The sequence below is a fragment of the Coregonus clupeaformis genome, chromosome 18 (assembly GCF_020615455.1).
Source record: "Coregonus clupeaformis isolate EN_2021a chromosome 18, ASM2061545v1, whole genome shotgun sequence".
Classification (NCBI taxonomy): Eukaryota; Metazoa; Chordata; class Actinopteri; order Salmoniformes; family Salmonidae; genus Coregonus; species Coregonus clupeaformis.
The window spans coordinates 49,455,445-49,475,757 of NC_059209.1; the positions used below are offsets into that span (position 1 = coordinate 49,455,445).

Here is a 20,313-nt window from a genome sequence, read left to right on the forward strand (position 1 = left end):
TCTGAATTATTCGCCTAACTCAACTTTTGCCAAGCTTGCCTAACTTTTACCTGCAACTATTCTTCTGCATCTTGTCCTCACTTTGGTAGTAGACCCTAAAGACATTAAGACAGTCTTTCAAACTTTCCTCTTTAGCTAAAGGCTCAGTGCAGTATCAAGACATTGGAAACATCTGACTAAAATGTACTTATACAGTATGTTCTGCTTGAGCGCAGGAAGATCTCTTAATTTTTTAGAGTGAGCTACCTGCTTCACATGCTGATAAGTTCCTACCCTCCCAAAAAAAACAATATTGCATACCTTCCACCTTCTCCCACTCGATGCAGCGGTTGGCAAGCACCTGGAAGGCAGCCCAGGCCATGGTGGCCACCTTCTGCTTCTTGGTCTGCTTCTCATTGGAGCTGCAGTCCCTCTGGCCACTCAGGCTGCACAGGCGGTCCATCAGCTGGACCAGACCACTGCGCACCAGGCACTGCTCCTCACTCCTACAGGAACACAGGGCCAGACGGGTGGGGGTTTATAGGATGGCAATTCTTGGAAGTGAGGCATTTTTGGGTGCCAAGAGAATGAGGTGAGTTGTTTGTTACAAAAGCAGTTACAAAGCAGTTTTCCACGAGTAACATGAGGATTTCAGAAGATAGAGAATAATTGTCTTGCCTGGTATAGGGGATGGTGCAGAGCATGCCGATACTGTTAGCACAAGCAATGGGGTAGCGGGCACATAGTGACACTACAGACGTCATGGTCTCCCCAAAGGCCTCCTGCACCTGCTCCACCATTCCCCCACATGTCAGCTCTTCGATCCTGCAGAGGACACACACAGATACACATACATTTATAAAACAGAATTTTCTTTCAGAATGTTATATTCATGGTAGGTTTGTGTGTGAGTGTGTCTGTGTCCATCCCTTACCTTGGCCCTCCCTGCAGCACCATGGTAACAGGGCCCACCAGGTGAGTGACCCCGCCCACCCTGACTGCAGCGGTGAGCAGCTCCCTCATGTGAACCAAGGCCTGCTTCCTCGTGCTGCCCCGCCTCCACCGTGTCTGAGCTGCAGATAGGAAACTGCTGCTGGACACCTGGAGGAGGCAGAATTAGGGTAAAATATGGGTAGACTCATCTTCTCTAATCATTTTGCACCAAAAACAATTCCAGTGTGTATGTGCAGTGACTTTGTGGAAGAGGGCTGGACTTACAGACTGGTTGGGCGTGGTCCCTATGAAGGCAAAGAGCTGTCCCAGCAGCACACTGTACGTTGGCTTGTCCCGGCTGTCCTCCATGGCTAGAGACTGCAGCAGTGTGAAGGAGCTGCTGCGGTGACTGGTGGGGTGGTGTCGCCTCCTACAGTAGGGGAGGACAACAAACTGGAGAGGTGAGTACTCTCTCCATTCATCATCAACTTAGTGTAGTTACGCTTGTAATCCACTTTCTCTGTATCATCAAAAATGTCAGTGTACAATGAACCTTTGGCTGCTGTGTGTGAACTCCAGGTCCTGGTTGGCAATCATCTCCAGGTCGGAGGGTGCAGACACGCTGCGCAGGAAGACTGGCTGCTTCACCCCGGGGACCACCGTCTTAGTGTCTGACACAGACTTACAGGCTGCAACAACAACAACAAAAATAGTATCGGTTACCTCTATTTCATCATACTACATGCAGGCAGTCAAGGTAAATCAGGGGAGGGCTATAGAGGAGCAGGTGTAAGCTAGGGAAGTGTAGTAGGCTGGGGAGGTGCAGGCTGGGGTTGTGTAGTAGGCTGGGGAGATGTAATGTAGGAAGGTGTAAGCTGAGTTGTACCTGGTGTGCCAGAAGGCGTGGTGGTCAGGCTCCTGCAGTGAGGAGCGATGGTGACGTGGAGCAGCAGCTCTGTGCGGTTCATTAGGCTCTTCACCAGGGCTTTGGTTTTGGCCAGCGGCACAGCACCTTTCAAGTGGATGGAGTTCACCTCCTGGAAGAACTTCTCCCTGTGGACAAATTCAGATCACAAACCAGAAGACAACACGAAGGAAAATGTATCAACTAAGCAGTGTAGATGTTACCTCAGCAGACATCTGTATTATCAATTCGCTCTTCTCCAATGTCTTACCTCAGTGTGAGGACAACGTTTTCCAAATCACTGCAGTCCAGTGGGACCTCCTTTAGTGAACACAGCAATTCTAGTTCCTTCATTTTGTTCTGGGGAAACAAAAACGAATTATGTGAGCTGAACAGTGTACAATTTTAAGAGACTCTGTGGAGAATTAGCAGTAGAGGGATGTGTACCTCAAAGAAGTGGTAGTCATGGAAGAAAGGAGCATTGTTCTCCAGCTTTCCCTGCTGAGCTTCCTCCACCTCGTTCTGCCACTTCTGTTCCAGCTCTGCTACACTCTGGGGGGGCAACAGACCAAGTTATACACGCATACACAGACTTGGAGAGGGAAAAGCCGACTTGTGCCACCTGTGTACCTGCAGCTGGCGCTCCATGGAGTTGATCTTCTTGAAGGTCTCGGCCATGATCTTACAGAGCAGGTCATACTCCTCAGCGTGCTCCTCACGGTACTGGAAGTTGACGAGTGACTGGAGAGCATCCACCAGTGTCAGGTGCTTTATCACACACGACACTATGACTTCCTCCATAACGTCTGGCCTGATGACCTCCCTGACAGGCAAGTCAGAGAGAAAGGGGGAGAAAAGGATCAACAGTAATGACTGGTTAAAATGGAATTAGGATGGCAGTTGTGCAAGCCTGTCGTATATATAATAATAATATAATATGCCATTTAGCAGACGCTTTTATCCAAAGCGACTTACAGTCATGTGTGCATACATTTTTACGTATGGGTGGTCCCGGGGATCGAACCCACTACCCTGGCGTTACAAGCGACATGCTCTACCAGCTGAGCTACAGAGGACCACATATATCGTCACCCCTTCTTACTTGATGCTGGGACGGAACTGTGGCTGCGCCCTGCCGGACACCTCTCGTAGCCGGCCCATGATTCCTGGAGGCAGGCGGATACGGGGCAGGTCAAAGTAGGCCCCAGGCATGAGGCCCGGTGGAGGGATGAGGACGTTAGAAGGGTAGGTGAACTCCTGGTCCTCCTCAATGGTGAGGGGTAAGGGCGAGGGGCTGGGGGTGAGGGCTGGAGAGAGGGCACCATTAGCCTCCACCTGCCATTGGCACCTGAAGGAAATACAAAGCAGTTAGTCTCTGCTGTGTCACCCGTGTTATTTTACTCTTATTACGTTGATTATAGCCCTATATGACTGTACTGCTACATTGCAGTGTATTTGTGCCATCTATAGTGTGTGCTCTGTATCATTCTCCATTTATGCTGTGTCACCTTTGGAGCAGCTTGGAGCAGAGTAGGTCATGGCAGGCGTCCTCCTCTCGTGTTACTTCAGGTCCGTTGTAAAGGATGCGGAGCATGGAGCAGGCTAGTACAGACAGACCCAACGCCAGGTCTGCCAGGAAGGGGAGACCCCCAGAGACATCCTCTGATGACTCCTAGAGTGGGAAAACAGAAACTGTTCAATGTAACAATATAACAACGTCTGGGTGTGTATGTCCAACATGACAGCAACATGCCAGAACTCATGCTGTATTTACAACATTGTGTCAGTGATCCAACTCCACAGCTGTACCTGGGCTCGGACAGTGCAGGAGAACCCCCACATGGCTTTGTCTGGGGTGTTGTGCTCACGCCCACTCCTCATCTCAAAGGAGAACGTCACTGTGTCCCCCTCCACCTTGACCAGGTCTTTGGGCCAACCTGTCCCCAGGACACTGCGACTGCCATAACCCAGAGTGTTGCCTCCATACTCAGTCACCTTGCGACTGTTTGTGTTGGGCCCGGCATACATCACCAACTGGAACACAGCAGAGAAAATATCAAGAAAATACTCTTCCTCATAGAGCTTTGCAATACAAAATCAAATCCAATTTTATTTGTCACATGTGCCGAATACAACAGGTGTAGACCTTACCGTGAAATGCTTACTTACAAGCCCTTAACCAACAATGCAGTTCAAGAAAGAGTTAATACTATGTTATGCCATAGCTTTAACAAGGAAATGTGATGTGGGGTGTAGAGGTGCAGGGATTGGTCACCTTGTCGTAGTCGTACTGTGAGGAGCAGCGGGAGTCGAAGCGCAGGTAGAGGCAGCGTGCTCCTGGAATGTGTACCGTCTCTTTGAACTTATAGTTGTCTCGCACCGGGTGGACCGTCTCCACCGTCTTCCCAGCAGCCCATGGGGCAGGGATCTTCAGGCCTGTTAGGAAGCCTGGCTCCTCCCGCTCATCTAGGATTCTAAAGCTGAAGTAGGACAGACCGTCATCGGGGACAGAGGAAGAGTCATCGGGGACAGAGGAACAGTCGTCAGGGACAGAGATACACAAACACACTTGGAAAACAAGGCTTCTGGTCCTGATAAACTTGGCCAACAAAGAGGAAAGTGAGTGCACTTACCTGTCATCAGCAGCAGCAGCAGGCGTCTTTTGGCCCAGCGGCCCTCCTACCAGTGGAGTGCTGTCAGTGAAGAGAGGAGACTGGGTCTTCAGCAGCAGAGCAGTCTGGGAAATGACCAGGAGAAACCCATATAAATATACACTACAAACGTTTTAGAACACCTACTCATTCAAGGGTTTTTCTTTATTTTTACTATTTTCTACATTGTAGAATAATAGTGAAGACATCAAAACTATGAAATAACACATATAGAATCAAATAGTAACCAGAAAAGTGTTAAACATATCAACATATATTTTATATTTGAGATTCTTCAAATAGCCACCCTTTGCCTTGATGACAGCTTTGCACACTCTTGGCATTCTCTCAACCAGCTTCATGAGGTAGTCATCTGGAATGCATTTCAATTAACAGGTGTGCCTTCTTAAAAGTTAATTTGTGGAATTTCTTTCCTTCTTAATGCGTTTGAGCCAATCAGTTGTATTGTGACAAGGTTGGGGGGTATACAGAAGATAGCCCTATTTGGTAAAAGACCAAGTCCATATTATGGCAAGAACAGCTCAAATAAGCAAAGAGAAACGACAGTCCATCATTACTTTAAGACATGAGGGTCAGTCAATACTGAACATTTCAAGAACTTTGACAGTTTCTTCAAGTGCAGTCGCAAAAACCATCAAGCGCTATGATGAAACTGGCTCTCATGAGGACCGCCACAGGAATGGAAGACCCAGAGTTACCTCCACTGCAGAGGATAAGTTCATTAGAGTTACCAGCCTCAGAAATTGCAGCCCAAATAAATGCTTCACAGAGTTCAATTAACAGACACATCTCAACATCAACTGTTCAGAGGAGACCGTGTGAATCAGGCCTTCATTGTCGAATTGCTGCAAAGAAACCACTACTAAAGGACACCAATAAGAAAAAGAGACTTGCTTGGGCCAAGAAACACGAGTAATGGACATTAGACCGGTGGAAATGTGTCCTTTGGTCTAGAGTCCAAATTGGAGAATTTTGGTTCCAACCGCTGTGTCTTTGTGAGACGCAGTGTGGGTGAACGGATGATCTCCGCATGTATATTTCCCTCAGTAAAGCATGGAGGAGAAGGTGTTATTGTGTGGGGGTGCTTTGCTGGTGACACTGTCTGTGATTTATTTAGAATTCAAGGCACACTTAACCAGTATGGCTACCACAGCATTCTGCAGCGATAAGCCATCCCATCTGGTTTGGGTTTAGTGGGACTATCATTTGTTTTTCAACAGGACAATGACCCAACACACCTCCAGGCTGTGTAAGGGCTATTTTACCAAGAAGGTACATTGAGATGGTTTGGGATGAGACGGACCGCAGAGTGAAAGAAAAGCAGCCAACATGTGCTCAACATATGTGGGAACTCCTTCAAGACTGTTGGAAAAGCATTCCAGGTGAAGCTGGTGTGCAAGTGTGCAAAGCTGTCATCAAGGCACATGGTGGCTATTTGAAGAATCTCAAATATAAAATATATTTGTTTAACACTTTTTTGGTTACTACACGATTCCATATGTGTTATTTCATAGTTTTGTTGTCTTCACAATTATTCTACAATGTAGAAAATAGTAAAAATAAAGAAAAACCCTTGAATGAGTAGGTGTTCTAAAACTTTGACCGGTAGTGTATACTTATTCTCCTTCCCAATTATCATCAACCTTCATTTAACAATCACCATATGTCTACCCATATTCCAACACAGAAACTAGAGATGACAGCCACAAGTTCTAAACCAGATAAGAAATATCTGCATTGAGGTGAGACTGGTCACTGTTTGTTTGAGCGCCCCCACCTGGCTGGTGTAGAGGACTAGCTGCACTAGTTGGGGCATGAGGGCGTCGGCGAGTGCGAGTGTCTGCAGGTTGGGGTGCATCAGAGAGGTGAGCAGAACCGGCAGCAGGTGCCCCAGCATTGTAGCCTTGGTAATCTGCTCCAAGCCCTTCAGCCTGCGGCCCAGGAGGAGAGAGGAAGAGGAGAGAGGGGGAGGAGGAGAGAGGAAGAGGAGGAGAGAGGATGAGAGAGAAAAGTGGGATGAGAGGTATGTAGAAGAAGAGGCAGATAGAAAGGGAAACAAAGGAAACATGGAACTACACAGGCAACAGGTTGAGGGCTAGGGGTAGGCAGACAACGGGTAAAATGACAGGTAGATAGGTAACAGGTAGACGGGTAACAGGTAAAGCAGAGAGGTGAGGGGAGATGGTCACCTGGTCTCTCGGTCGGTGATGTCACTGTTGATGAGGGCGGTAGTCACCTGCTGCATGGTCTCCAGCACCTCATCACACCCCACCAGGATCTTGGTGGCCAGCGACAGGATGCTGGTCTGCAGCTCCTGGAAACCACACACAGAAAAGGCAATGCTTCCGTAACAGTGCCTACTTGCTTCCAACAGGAAAAACAACCACATATACTCTAACAAAATGTACACTCGCAGCTCTATTGTGTGCCTGTGGGTAAGAAAACAAACACCCATAGATAAAAGCACTATCTGAGCAAAAAGGACTTACTGTTGAATATGCTAAATGGGGTGGCTATGCTGTGTCATGATTTAACATTTCCTCGCTCAGAGAGAGGGAGAGCGAGAGAAAGGAAGAGAAGAGAGGGGTGGACATATTGACTCCACATGGACAGACAGCAGTAGGGGTATTTAAAGGGGGTGTTTACCTGTACCTTCATTGTTTCCCCTTGTAGGGAGTTGTCACTGTCGTCGTTGTCGTCGGGGCGGATTAGAATGGTGTTGCTAAGCAGGTGGTTCTGAACAGCCATGAGGTAGCGCAGGCTTGATGAGGCCACCTGGTAGAGGGGAAGGAGGGAAGGGGACTACAAGTCAGTATACAAGAGCTAACACACAATCTACTGTTGATTAGACAACAGACGGTCTGACCAGACAAAGCCCAGCTGATCCTTGGTGTAGTTGAGCAGCGACAGAGACACATACTGGCACAGTGGAGAGAAGCTTCTGGAAGTCGTCCCTAGCGACAGTCTGACATTTGGTGATAAGGCAGCAGGATTCACGGACAACGGTCTTCAGGATACAGTGCAGGAGTTCATCACCGAGTCTGAAGGGGAAACACAGGAGAGCGATGTTCAGAATGATTCAGCTGAACAACCCTCTTATACAGAGAGACAGTGTCATATTGCATTATTATTAATGGGATATAACATTTTATGGCATCAGGTTACTCAGTGAAACCCTTTAGCTCTGGTTAGGGGAGGAATTGGGAGTTATTTTTCTAGCAGGAATACAAGAAATTGCAAAGTGTTGAGCAAATCTCTGCAATAGCTGTGCTCTACCTGTAGAGGTCATCTTCGTCACTCCCAAAGCGATTTTTCTGCAGCTGGTCAGCCAGGTTGGTGAGGATGACATCACGGAGCTGAGACAGACCACTGTTCCTCTCCCCTAAAGATCACACAGATGCATACACACAGACCACATTCAGCAACTCCATTGTACCAGATACAAGCACTATACGAAAATTATTAGTATGTGTTAAGAGTGTGCATAAAACCCAATGAGTAGGTTGCAACTATCACCTTCTGTCAGGACCAGCTTCAGCAGGTTGTTAAGTTCAGACTCCCCCTGATACAAGGTATTCAAACCCGAGCTACAGAGAGGGAGAGATAGACAGAGACGAGACCGTAGATGTCAATCAAGGGACTGATAGTTGTCTCAAAGTTCATGTCTTTATGTGTGTCCTGTGTTTACGGTTATGGCTTTGTGCTGTACTGAGTTGTGTTCACCTGATAGCCAGGCACACTTCTGCCTGGATCTCTGCTCCGATCTGATCCACAGGCGCCATGAGCAGCTGCCACAGGAGCAGACCTGAACGCTGCACGCTCTCCCTGTTCTTCGCCGACTGAGGGTTGAAGAACCTGAACACCACCTGAACAACAAACACCAATGTGTAAATATGAGTGATTTAGACGTCAGTTGGGCTACAGGTAGCATCACAGTAGCAGGCTGGATCTCCAGCTCCACCATACCTGGAACACCACCAGGATGCAGTGGATGATGCAGGTGTCCCCATTGACCATGGCTTTCTCCATGATGTCACAGATGCTGCTGAAGTGGCGAGCATCGATAGGGTGCTGCTTGCCCAGGAGGGTGCCCAGGGGCAGGCTGCTGCTGGCTGCCAGCAGGTTGAGCTGGTGGATGCACATGGCGCCCACATGGTGAAGCAGCTGGTTGATCACCTCACCGGTGGCCACAGTCTCCTCTGCAGCAGGGAGAGAGGAAGGGAGGGTAGTAACTATTAACGGCCTGATCTGACATGAATGGAGAAGCTGGTTCAGACACTATTTAGCCTATGATTCTGCAGCACATCACTTGAGGTCAACGTTGATTGGTAAACAGGAGTAGGGCTGTTTTGGTTACCTTTGGGTTCTTTGATGACATGGCTGACGCCAAGCCTATGGCACACGTGATGGAAGGCCTGGTTGCCAGGGTTACACCACTGGTCCATGTAGTCACTGGAGCAGGTCCAGATCAAGTTGTTGAGGGCGTCATAGCAGGCTCCTACAAGCACATAGGAAATGGTGCAGGGGTTACAACACAAATAAGTGCTGCACTTATCTATACATTTCAGTTCACACTGAAAAAAATAATTCCTGAACAGGAGCTTACCTAACCCTGACACCTGGGCACCCCTGCCCAGAGAACTGCCAGGGGCATCAATGAGGTCTGCCCGGCTGCTGAACTGACCATCAGCTAGGTTAAACACCAGACTGGAGGAGAGGACTGGTCAGAGAAAGAGAGGAAAGCAGTCAACAAATATACCACTGACAGTAGAGAGAAAAGAGACTTGCTTAAAACACAACAGAGATTCCCAGTGAAGATGAAAATGTCTGATCTTACTCTTCAGGGAGGACAGGCCGCTGGTGCCTCCAAACAGGGAGCGTGTGGTAGAGCTGCCAGACACGCCGGGCGGAGACGCCAGCATCACCAGAGAGGTCCCACACACATACATGGGCGTCTTCCTCAGAGTCTTCAGAGGGAGGCCACAGCTAGTGTTCACTGCTATGGAAGAGGAGCAAAGACCTGCTTCAACACACAACATAAATATACAGGCCTACGGACGTGAAGTGTGAATCGCAGAATGTGCAATGTGATGAGGATAATGGATTCAATCATAATTTTCACTGCCTGGTTATTACACATTTAACTGAGTGTGAAACAATATTTATCTAAATAGTGTGAGCGTATTATGAGTACTGAGTGTGTGTATTACCGGACTGCTCCTCCTTGACAGTGTTGGAGATGGCAGAGCCGGTGAGAGCGGCCAGCGTGGCGGAGTGGGAGGCGCGGAAGCGCGACATGCGGCTCAGCAGCAGCTCGTTCAGACACTTGGAAGACTCGCCCTCCTTCCGTGTCAGGATCACCCTCTCCTGAAGGACGTCTGCCACACACAACCCTGTCTCCGTCTGCAACGGGGGGAGGAGGGAGAGAGGGGTGAGAGATGGGAACGAGAGAAGAGCTTTGCTGAGCATTGTTGAGAGGCTAGGGGAAGCATGCTCACTCACCGACAGCTGAAAGACATCCATGAAGACGGAGTGGCCTTTCTGGGTCTTCTCGTTAAGGCTGGCGGGAGACCACACCCAGTACAGGTAGGTTCCATCTGAACACAGGTGAAGCGTTGTCACGCTGCTGCCCACAGGGAAGTGGTGGGCTGGCATTGGCACGATCTGGCACACCTGAGACGGGTAGAAAGAGCACAGTCAGTATTTTAGTGGAGATACAGTATTAGATCACCCACTGTGTAATTGAGTCATGTCATGAAGCCTGTTGCTAGATGCCAGCTGGCGTACCTGAAGGGTGAAGAGGTCGATGACCTGGCACAGCTGATGGGGCTTGAAATCAAAGGAGGCTGGGCGGTGGAGAAGGCGGCCACTACTGAACACCACCCAGCCCGGCTCCAACTCCTCATTCCGACAGTACACAAACCCCCTGCACAAACAAAACCAGACTCTCCATTTCCTATGACATTTTGCTCAGAAAGTGAAATAAGTCAGAGGAGGAATACAGTAGGGCAGAAGAAGGGACAGGAGTTGTCCCTGTGGCTCCGGGATGCTGACCTTCTAGGCAGAGTTGCAAAGAAACAGCCATATCTCAGACTGCCCATCTTAATCTTTAATTTTTATTGGCCAGTCTGAGATATGTATTTTTCTTTGCAACTCTGCCTAGAAGGTCAGCATCCCGGAGTTGCCTCTTCACTGTTGACATTGAGACGGGTGTTTTGCGGGTACTATTTAATGAAGCTGCCAGTTGATGACCTGTGAGGCGCCTGTTTCTCAAACTAGACACTAATGTATTTGTTCTCTTGCTCAGTTGTGCACCGGGGCCTCCCACTCCTCTTTCGATTCTGGTTAGAGCCAGTTTGCGCTGTTCTGTGAAGGGAGTAGTACACAGCGTTGTACGAGATCTTCAGTTTCTTGGCAATTTCTCGCATGGAATAGCCTTCATTTCTCAGAACAAGAATAGACTGACGAGTTTCAGAAGAAAGTTATTTGTTTCTGGCAATTTTGATTCTGTAATCGAACCCACAATTGCTGATGCTCCAGATACTCAACTAGTCTCAAGAAGGCCAGTTTTATTGCTTCTTTAATCAGCACAACAGTTTTCAGCTGTGCTAACATAATTGCAAAAGGGTTTTCTAATGATCAATTAGCCTTTTAAAATGATAAAGTTGGATTAGCAAACACAACATGCAATTGGAACACAGGACTGATGGTTGCTGATAATGGGCCTCTGTACGCCTATGTAGATATTCCATTAAAAAAATCAGCCGTTTCCAGCTACAATAGCCATTTACAACATTAACAATGTCTACACTGTATTTCTGATCAATTTGCTGTTATTTTAAAATGGACAATTTTTTTTCTAAGTGACCCCAAACTTTTGAACGGTCGTGTACAGTCGTGGTGAAAAGTTTTAAGAATGACACAAATACTAATTTTCACAAAGTCTGCTGCCTCAGTTTTGATGATGGCAATTTGCATATACTCCAGAATGTCATGAAGAGTGATCAGATGAATTGCAATTAATTGCAAAGTCCCTCTTTGCCATGAAAATGAACTTAATCCCCCAAAAAATATTTCCACTGCATTTCATCCCTGCCACAAAAGGACCAGCTGCCATCATGTCAGTGATTCTCTCGTTAACACAGGTGAGAGTGTTGACGAGGACAAGGCTGGAGATCACTCTGTCATGCTGATTGAGTTAGAATAACAGACTGGAAGCTTTAAAAGGAGGGGGGTGCTTGAAATCATTGTTCTTCCTCTGTTAACCATGGTTACCTGCAAGGAAACACGTGCCGTCATCTTTGCTTTGCACAAAAAGGGCTTCACAGGCAAGGATATTGCTGCTAGTAAGATTGCACCTAAATCAACAATTTTTTAGATCATCAAGAACTTCAAGGAGAGAGGTTCAATTGTTGTGAAGAAGGCGTCAGGGCGCCCAAGAAAGTCCAGCAAGCGCCAGGACCGTCTCTTAAAGTTGATTCAGCTGCGGGATCGGGGCACCACCAGTGCAGAGATTGCTCAGAAATGGCAGCAGGCAGGTGTGAGTGCATCTGCATGCACAGTGAGGCGAAGACTTTTGGAGGATGGCCTGGTGCCAAGAAGGGCAGCAAAGAAGCCACTTCTCTCCAGGAAAAACATCAGGGACAGACTGATATTCTGCAAAAGGTACAGGGATTGGACTGCTGAGGACTGGGGTAAAGTCATTTTCTCAGATGAATCCGGAGAAGACAAGGTGAGCGCTACCATCAATCCTGTGTCATGCCAACAGTAAAGCATCCTGAGACCATTCATGTGTGGGGTTGCTTCTCAGCCAAGGGAGTGGACTCACTCATAGTTTTGCCTAAGAACACAGCCATGAATAAAGAATGGTACCAACACGTCCTCCGAGAGCAACTTCTCCCAACCATCCAAGAACAGTTTGGTGACGACCAATGCCTTTTCCAGCATAATGGAGCACCTTGCCATAAGGCAAAAGTGATACCTAAGTGGCTCTGGGAACAAAACATCGACATTTTGGGTCCATGGCCAGGAAACTCCCCAGACCTTAATCCCATTGAGAACTTGTGGTCGATCCTCAAGAGGCGGGTGGACAAACAAAAACCCACAACTTCTGACAAACTCCAAGCATTGATTATGCAAGAATGGGCTGCCATCATTCAGGATGTGGCCCAGAAGTTAATTGACAGCATGTCAGGGCGGATTGCAGAGGTCTTGAAAAAGAAAGGGTCAACACTGCAAATATTGACTCTTTGCATAAACTTAATGTAATTGTCAATACAATCCTTTGACACTTATAAAATGCTTGTAATTATACTTCAGTATACCATAGTAACATCTGACAAAAATATCTCATAACACTGAAGCAGCAAACTTTATGAAGACCAATACTTGTGTCATTCTCAAAACCTTTGACCACGACTGTATATACACATTATATATACAGTGAGGGAAAAAAGTATTTGATCCCCTGCTGATTTTGTACGTTTTCCCACTGACAAAGACATGATCAGTCTATAATTTTAATGGTAGGTTTATTTGAACAGTGAGAGACAGAATAACAACAAAAAAATCCGGAAATACGCATGTCAACAAAGTTATAAATTGATTAGCATTTTAATGAGGGAAATAAGTATTTGACCCCTCTGCAAAACATGACTTATTACTTAGTGGTAAAACCCTTTTTGGCAATCAGAGGTCAGACGTTTCATGTAGTTGGCCACAAGGTTTGCACACATCTCAGGAGGGATTTTGTCCCACTCCTCTTTGCAGATCTTCTCCAAGTCATTAAGGTTTCAAGGCTGACGTTTGGCAACTCGAATCTTCAGCTCCCTCCACAGATTTTCTATGGGATAAAGGTCTGGAGACTGGCTAGGCCACTCCAGGACCTTAATGTGCTTCTTCTTGAGCCACTCCTTTGTTGCCTTGGCCGTGTGTTTTGGGTCATTGTCATGCTGGAATACCCATCCACGACCCATTTTCAATGCCCTGGCTGTGGGAAGGAAGTTCTCACCCAAGATTTGACGGTACATGGCCCCGTCCATCGTCCCTTTGATGCGGTGAAGTTGTCCTGTCCCCTTAGCCAAAGAGCTCGATTTTGGTCTCTTCTGACCACAACACTTTCACCCAGTTCCCCTCTGAATCATTCAGATGTTCATTGGCAAACTTCAGACGGGCATGTATATGTGCTTTCTTGAGCAGGGCGACCTTGCGGGCGCTGCAGGATTTCAGTCCTTCACGGCGTAGTGTGTTACCAATTGTTTTCTTGGTGACTATGGTCCCAGCTGCCTTGAGATCATTGACAAGATCCTCCCGTGTAGTTCTGGGCTGATTCCTCACCGTTCTCATGATCATTGCAACTCCACGAGGTGAGATCTTGCATGGAGCCCCAGGCCGAGGGAGATTGACAGTTCTTTTGTGTTTCTTCCATTTGCGAATAATCGCACCAACTGTTGTCAACTTCTCACCAAGCTGCTTGGCGATGGTCTTGTAGCCCATTCCAGCCTTGTGTAGGTCTACAATCTTGTCCCTGACATCCTTGGAGAGCTCTTTGGTCTTGGCCATGGTGGAGAGTTTGGAATCTGATTGATTGATTGCTTTTGTGGACAGGTGTCTTTTATACAGGTAACAAGCTGAGATTAGGAGCACTCCCTTTAAGAGTGTGCTCCTAATCTCAGCTCAGTTACCTGTATAAAAGACACCTGGGAGCCAGAAATCTTTCTGATTGAGAGGGGGCCAAATACTTATTTCCCTCATTAAAATGCAAATCAATTTATAACATTTTTGAAATGCGTTTTTCTGGATTTTTTTGTTGTTATTCTGTCTCTCACTGTTCAAATAAACCTACCATTAAAATTATAGACTGATAGTCACTTTGTCAGTGGGCAAACGTGCAAAATCAGCAGGGGATCAAATACTTTTTTCCCCTCACTGTGTGTGTGTTATATATATATATATATATATATATATATATATATATATATATATATATATATATATATATATATATATATATATATATATATATATATTTAGTCAGCCACCAATTGTGCATGTTCTCCCATTTAAACAGATGAGAGAGGCCTGTAACTTTCATCATAGGTACACGTCAACTATGACAGACAAATTGAGAAAAAGAAATCCAGAAAATCACATTGTAGGATTTTAATGAATTTATTTGCAAATTATGGTGGAAAATAAGTATTTGGTCACCTACAAACAAGCAAGATTTCTGGCTCTCACAGACCTGTAACTTCTTCTTTAAGAGGCTCCTCTGTCCTCCACTCGTTACCTGTATTAATGGCACCTGTTTGAACTTGTTATCAGTATAAAAGACACCTGTCCACAACCTCAAACAGTCACACTCCAAACTCCACTATGGCCAAGACCAAAGAGCTGTCAAAGGACACCAGAAACAAAATTGTAGACCTGCACCAGGCTGGGAAGACTGAATCTGCAATAGGTAAGCAGCTTGGTTTGAAGAAATCAACTGTGGGAGCAATTATTAGGAAATGGAAGACATACAAGACCACTGATAATCTCCCTCGATCTGGGGCTCCACGCAAGATCTCACCCTGTGGGGGTCAAAATGATCACAAGAACGGTGAGCAAAAATCCCAGAACCACACGGGGGGACCTAGTGAATGACCTGCAGAGAGCTGGGACCAAAGTAACAAAGCCTACCATCAGTAACACACTACGCCGCCAGGGACTCAAATCCTGCAGTGCCAGACGTGTCCCCCTGCTTAAGCCAGTACATGTCCAGGCCCGTCTGAAGTTTGCTAGAGTGCATTTGGATGATCCAGAAGAGGATTGGGAGAATGTCATATGGTCAGATGAAACCAAAATAGAACTTTTTGGTAAAAACTCAACTCGTCGTGTTTGGAGGACAAAGAATGCTGAGTTGCATCCAAAGAACACCATACCTACTGTGAAGCATGGGGGTGGAAACATCATGCTTTGGGGCTGTTTTTTCTGCAAAGGGACCAGGACGACTGATCCGTGTAAAGGAAAGAATGAATGGGGCCATGTATCGTGAGATTTTGAGTGAAAACCTCCTTCCATCAGCAAGGGCATTGAAGATGAAACGTGGCTGGGTCTTTCAGCATGACAATGATCCCAAACACACCGCCCGGGCAATGAAGGAGTGGCTTCGTAAGAAGCATTTCAAGGTCCTGGAGTGGCCTAGCCAGTCTCCAGATCTCAACCCCATAGAAAATCTTTGGAGGGAGTTGAAAGTCCGTGTTGCCCAGCGACAGCCCCAAAACATCACTGCTCTAGAGGAGATATGCATGGAGGAATGGGCCAAAATACCAGCAACAGTGTGTGAAAACCTTGTGAAGACTTACAGAAAACGTTTGACCTGTGTCATTGCCAACAAAGGGTATATAACAAAGTATTGAGAAACTTTTGTTATTGACCAAATACTTATTTTCCACCATAATTTGCAAATAAATTCATAAAAAATCCTACAATGTGATTTTCTGGATTTTTTCTCATTTTGTCTGCCATAGTTGACGTGTACCTATGATGAAAATTACAGGCCTCTCTCATCTTTTTAAGTGGGAGAACTTGCACAATTGGTGGCTGACTAAATACTTTTTTTCCCCACTGTACATTTTACTCTCACGCTGCATTATCACTCTCTCTACATATGTAGTCAGGGGTGCCATGTTACCTCAGTGTCCCGTGCAAACCGGAGCCCAGCTTGCTGATTCCTCTCCCAAAGGAGTTAGTGGTGTAGAGATAGAGCCCGTCTGTGGCCAGGCAGCGCCCCAGGTCTGTGTCTGCAACAGCAGGGAGGGAGGGAGGAAGAGACGGGGTGAGAAACAGCGGAGAGAGAAAAAACGGAAGGGGGGGGGGGGCAAAGAAACAGGGAAGGAGGGAAAGAGGGAGGACAGTATAGAGAGCAAGGGACAATAACAGTGGAAGGGGTGAGACGACATGACATAATGTCCATCCGTTTGCTTTCTCATATCTTCTCCCCAGTGTGAGGAACCATGGTGCAGACAGCAGGGACAGTCATAGTATAGCCCTAAATGTCCAATTGATAATTTGTGTTTGAATATAATATATAATAATAATAAATAAACTACATGACCAAAAGCTTTTTAATTCTGTAATAATTGTATTTCCTATTACCACGTCATTTACGATTTCTATGCCTTTAGTTTTCCATGTGGGCCAATTTATCGATTAATTCTGAAACGCTATCCAAGGATTGTTCCATAAAGCTGTGTTTTTAGGGAGTGATAATGTTTTTTGTAGAATCTGTTTAATTTTCTTCCATACTGTTATAGTGTTCTTAACTATGAAGTTGTTAATGTTCTTAGCTTTATCCTTTGAAAATAGACATGTAAAAAGATTCTGGGGATGCGCATGCGCATCTTCAATATGTACCCATAGTTCCTCTTTAGTGCATTTAACTATATGTCGCAAGTAAAAGTCTAGGGTGGCAAGTTGATACAATTCCAAGTCCGGATGGTTAAAACCACCCTCAGACTTAGGAAGATTTAAAACGTTCCTTTTTATTCTAGGAGTTTTATCTACCCATATAAAGTCTGTTATGACCAAGTACACTTTTTTAAAGAATGTCTTTGGTGGGGTAATTGGTATTACTGAAAATAAATCTAAAAACTTTGGGAGCCATGCCATTCTAAAAAGGTTTATTCTACCTGAAAGATTTATGGGAAAATGGTTCCATTTAATTAGATCTGTTTTCATGTTGTTGAGTAATGGGATAAAGTTATCTTTATATATTTGTTGTCACTTATTAAGCATCTTAAGTACTGTATATGCCATTTAGCAGACGCTTTTATCCAAAGTGACTTACAGTCATGCGTGCAGACATTTTACGTAGAGAAGGGATAAGGCCCCCAGCCCACAGCCAGCCAGCTCTAATATATTCTCTAGCTGCCATGTTTCTGCCTCTCAACTGGCCTCCTATAGTGGGAGCTGCTGAGGTCCTATCGCCTTACAGGGCTCTCCAAGGTCAGCCCATCGATTGGAGGAAACAAGCCATCACCCTCACTTCCTCTTTCTCCCCCTAACTTCTGCCAGTCACCAACACATGATGACCTCCTCAGCAGCCTCAGCCAATGAGACAGAATGAAATCAGCACATGATGACTCCATGTCTCCCTCTCCGGCTAAATGTTGGAGTTCTTACTGGCTCCAGACAAAGGATCAAATATAAAAGATCTAAAGAGGTGAATGAATAAATCATAATGAGAGGCAGTGAGGATTCTGAGGGCCAGCAGAGTCACCCCATGTCACCATCACACAATACTTGTCACTTAACAGCCAGAAAATCACAAAATAAACATGTCTAGACCTATTCACTTCCTGTATCCACACAAAGGAAACACACCTAACAACTGCACATACAGAGCACTTCCATACAAATTACTCTATAATGGTACTGTGAGAATGGAGAACAATCTGACAGCACAAAAATGACCCATAGATCAATAGACCGGAATATCTTTTGAGCTTTCAAAAAAGCAACCTCTGTTGAAACCTCTCCCAGGTCCAGTTTAATTAAGGTTTTCCCCCTGTCCCAAGGCCAATGGAGCTATTGTTCTCATACACACACAGGCTTACCTTTGCTCTCTGCCCCTCCAGCGCTGCTGTCAGGCGTAGGCAGCATGTCCTCAAAGCCCCAGGAGACGCTGTGCTTGCCCCCTAGCAGACAGGACGGGGAGCCTGGCCCCCCCTCCAGCACTAGGAGTCTGGGTGGGACAGATGGGGAGAGAAAGAGGTCACAACCTCAGCAAGACAGGGAAGGGACACAAGGGAGTCTCATCAAGCACATCCAGACATGAGGATACTAGACTCACCTGTAGAGCACATCAGCCACAGGGAGCTGGCCCAGGTCTGTTTGTTTCTGCAGCAGGTGAACAGTGTGGATGAAGGTCTTCAGGGACCCCCTGGAAACACAAAGCACATGTGTTAAACCAGGGAATTGGAGGGAGTGAAAGTCAGTGCAGTTGAGAGGTCTCATCAGGTAGGTCTAGTTGTGTGCACTAAAGGGAATGTTATGCCATGCTTCAGCTGTGTCGTGTATGTGTGTGTATGCATGCTTCTAGGATAGTACAGTATAATACAACGCGTGTACTTTCTGCTTCAGCGTTGTCCACAGTCATAGGAAAGTATTCAGACCCCTTGACCTTTTCCACATTTGTTACGTTACAGCCTTATTCTAAAATGGATTCAATTTAAAATGTTCCTCATCAATCTACATACAATACCCCATAATGACAAAGCGAAAACAGGTTTTTAGAAATGTATTACAAATAAATAGGTAGCTTAGTGGGTAAGACCGTTGTGCCAGTAACCGAAAGGTCGCTGGTTCTAATCCCCGAGCAGACAAGGTGAAAAATCTGTCGATGTGCCCTTAAGCAAGGCACTTAACCCTAATTGCTCCTGTAAGTCGCTCTGGATAAGAGCGTCCGCTAAATGTATAATAAACAAATTTAAAAAAATTAAAAAACAGAAATACATTATTTACATACAGTGGGGGGAAAAAGTATTTAGTCAGCCACCAATTGTGCAAGTTCTCCCACTTAAAAAGATGAGAGAGGCCTGTAATTTTCATCATAGGTACACGTCAACTATGACAGACAAATTGAGGAAAAAAATCCAGAAAATCACATTGTAGGATTTTTTATGAATTTATTTGCAAATTATGGTGGAAAATAAGTATTTGGTCACCTACAAACAAGCAAGATTTCTGGCTCTCACAGACCTGTAACTTCTTCTTTAAGAGGCTCCTCTGTCCTCCACTCGTTACCTGTATTAATGGCACCTGTTTGAACTTGTTATCAGTATAAAAGACACCTGTTCACAACCTCAAAACAGTCACACTCCAAACTCCACTATGGCCAAGACCAAAGAGCTGTCAAAGGACACCAGAAACAAAATTGTAGACCTGCACCAGGCTGGGAAGACTGAATCTGCAATAGGTAAGCAGCTTGGTTTGAAGAAATCAACTGTGGGAGCAATTATTAGGAAATGGAAGACATACAAGACCACTGATAATCTCCCTCGATCTGGGGCTCCACGCAAGATCTCACCCCGTGGGGGTCAAAATGATCACAAGAACGGTGAGCAAAAATCCCAGAACCACACGGGGGGGACCTAGTGAATGACCTGCAGAGAGCTGGGACCAAAGTAACAAAGCCTACCATCAGTAACACACTACGCCGCCAGGGACTCAAATCCTGCAGTGCCAGACGTGTCCCCCTGCTTAAGCCAGTACATGTCCAGGCCCGTCTGAAGTTTGCTAGAGTGCATTTGGATGATCCAGAAGAGGATTGGAAGAATGTCATATGGTCAGATGAAACCAAAATAGAACTTTTTGGTAAAAACTCAACTCGTCGTGTTTGGAGGACAAAGAATGCTGAGTTGCATCCAAAGAACACCATACCTACTGTGAAGCATGGGGGTGGAAACATCATGCTTTGGGGCTGTTTTTCTGCAAAGGGACCAGGACGACTGATCCGTGTAAAGGAAAGAATGAATGGGGCCATGTATCGTGAGATTTTTGAGTGAAAACCTCCTTCCATCAGCAAGGGCATTGAAGATGAAACGTGGCTGGGTCTTTCAGCATGACAATGATCCCAAACACACCGCCCGGGCAACGAAGGAGTGGCTTCGTAAGAAGCATTTCAAGGTCCTGGAGTGGCCTAGCCAGTCTCCAGATCTCAACCCCATAGAAAATCTTTGGAGGGAGTTGAAAGTCCGTGTTGCCCAGTGACAGCCCCAAAACATCACTGCTCTAGAGGAGATCTGCATGGAGGAATGGGCCAAAATACCACCAACAGTGTGT

General features: G+C 46.1%; 1 protein-coding gene across 5 annotated transcripts in view; it reads right to left on the reverse strand.

Annotated features, from left to right (window-relative positions):
• The window catches only part of LOC121530912 (probable E3 ubiquitin-protein ligase HECTD4), a 63,444-nt gene that overhangs the window by 22,922 nt on the left and 20,209 nt on the right, over positions 1-20,313 (reverse strand). For 2 of the 5 annotated variants that reach the window (XM_041836280.2, XM_041836279.2), the window contains exons 3-34: positions 18,323-18,412; positions 18,087-18,214; positions 16,163-16,271; positions 10,276-10,414; positions 9,991-10,161; positions 9,699-9,891; positions 9,326-9,487; positions 9,095-9,208; positions 8,846-8,986; positions 8,455-8,687; positions 8,212-8,354; positions 8,005-8,075; positions 7,765-7,870; positions 7,409-7,529; positions 7,135-7,263; positions 6,678-6,802; positions 6,266-6,419; positions 4,450-4,553; positions 4,092-4,296; positions 3,626-3,850; positions 3,325-3,488; positions 2,919-3,164; positions 2,447-2,639; positions 2,264-2,368; positions 2,088-2,176; positions 1,799-1,965; positions 1,466-1,601; positions 1,198-1,342; positions 914-1,080; positions 658-804; positions 301-485; positions 51-95 (exon numbers count right to left, since the gene is read on the reverse strand). In XM_041836280.2, the coding sequence (XP_041692214.2) occupies positions 51-95; positions 301-485; positions 658-804; positions 914-1,080; positions 1,198-1,342; positions 1,466-1,601; positions 1,799-1,965; positions 2,088-2,176; positions 2,264-2,368; positions 2,447-2,639; positions 2,919-3,164; positions 3,325-3,488; positions 3,626-3,850; positions 4,092-4,296; positions 4,450-4,553; positions 6,266-6,419; positions 6,678-6,802; positions 7,135-7,263; positions 7,409-7,529; positions 7,765-7,870; positions 8,005-8,075; positions 8,212-8,354; positions 8,455-8,687; positions 8,846-8,986; positions 9,095-9,208; positions 9,326-9,487; positions 9,699-9,891; positions 9,991-10,161; positions 10,276-10,414; positions 16,163-16,271; positions 18,087-18,214; positions 18,323-18,412 (4,652 nt within the window). The remainder of the gene's footprint in view (positions 1-50; positions 96-300; positions 486-657; positions 805-913; positions 1,081-1,197; positions 1,343-1,465; positions 1,602-1,798; positions 1,966-2,087; positions 2,177-2,263; positions 2,369-2,446; positions 2,640-2,918; positions 3,165-3,324; positions 3,489-3,625; positions 3,851-4,091; positions 4,297-4,449; positions 4,554-6,265; positions 6,420-6,677; positions 6,803-7,134; positions 7,264-7,408; positions 7,530-7,764; positions 7,871-8,004; positions 8,076-8,211; positions 8,355-8,454; positions 8,688-8,845; positions 8,987-9,094; positions 9,209-9,325; positions 9,488-9,698; positions 9,892-9,990; positions 10,162-10,275; positions 10,415-16,162; positions 16,272-18,086; positions 18,215-18,322; positions 18,413-20,313) is intronic. The other 3 variants (XM_041836281.2, XM_041836283.2, XM_041836282.2) reach the window with 3 other exon arrangements.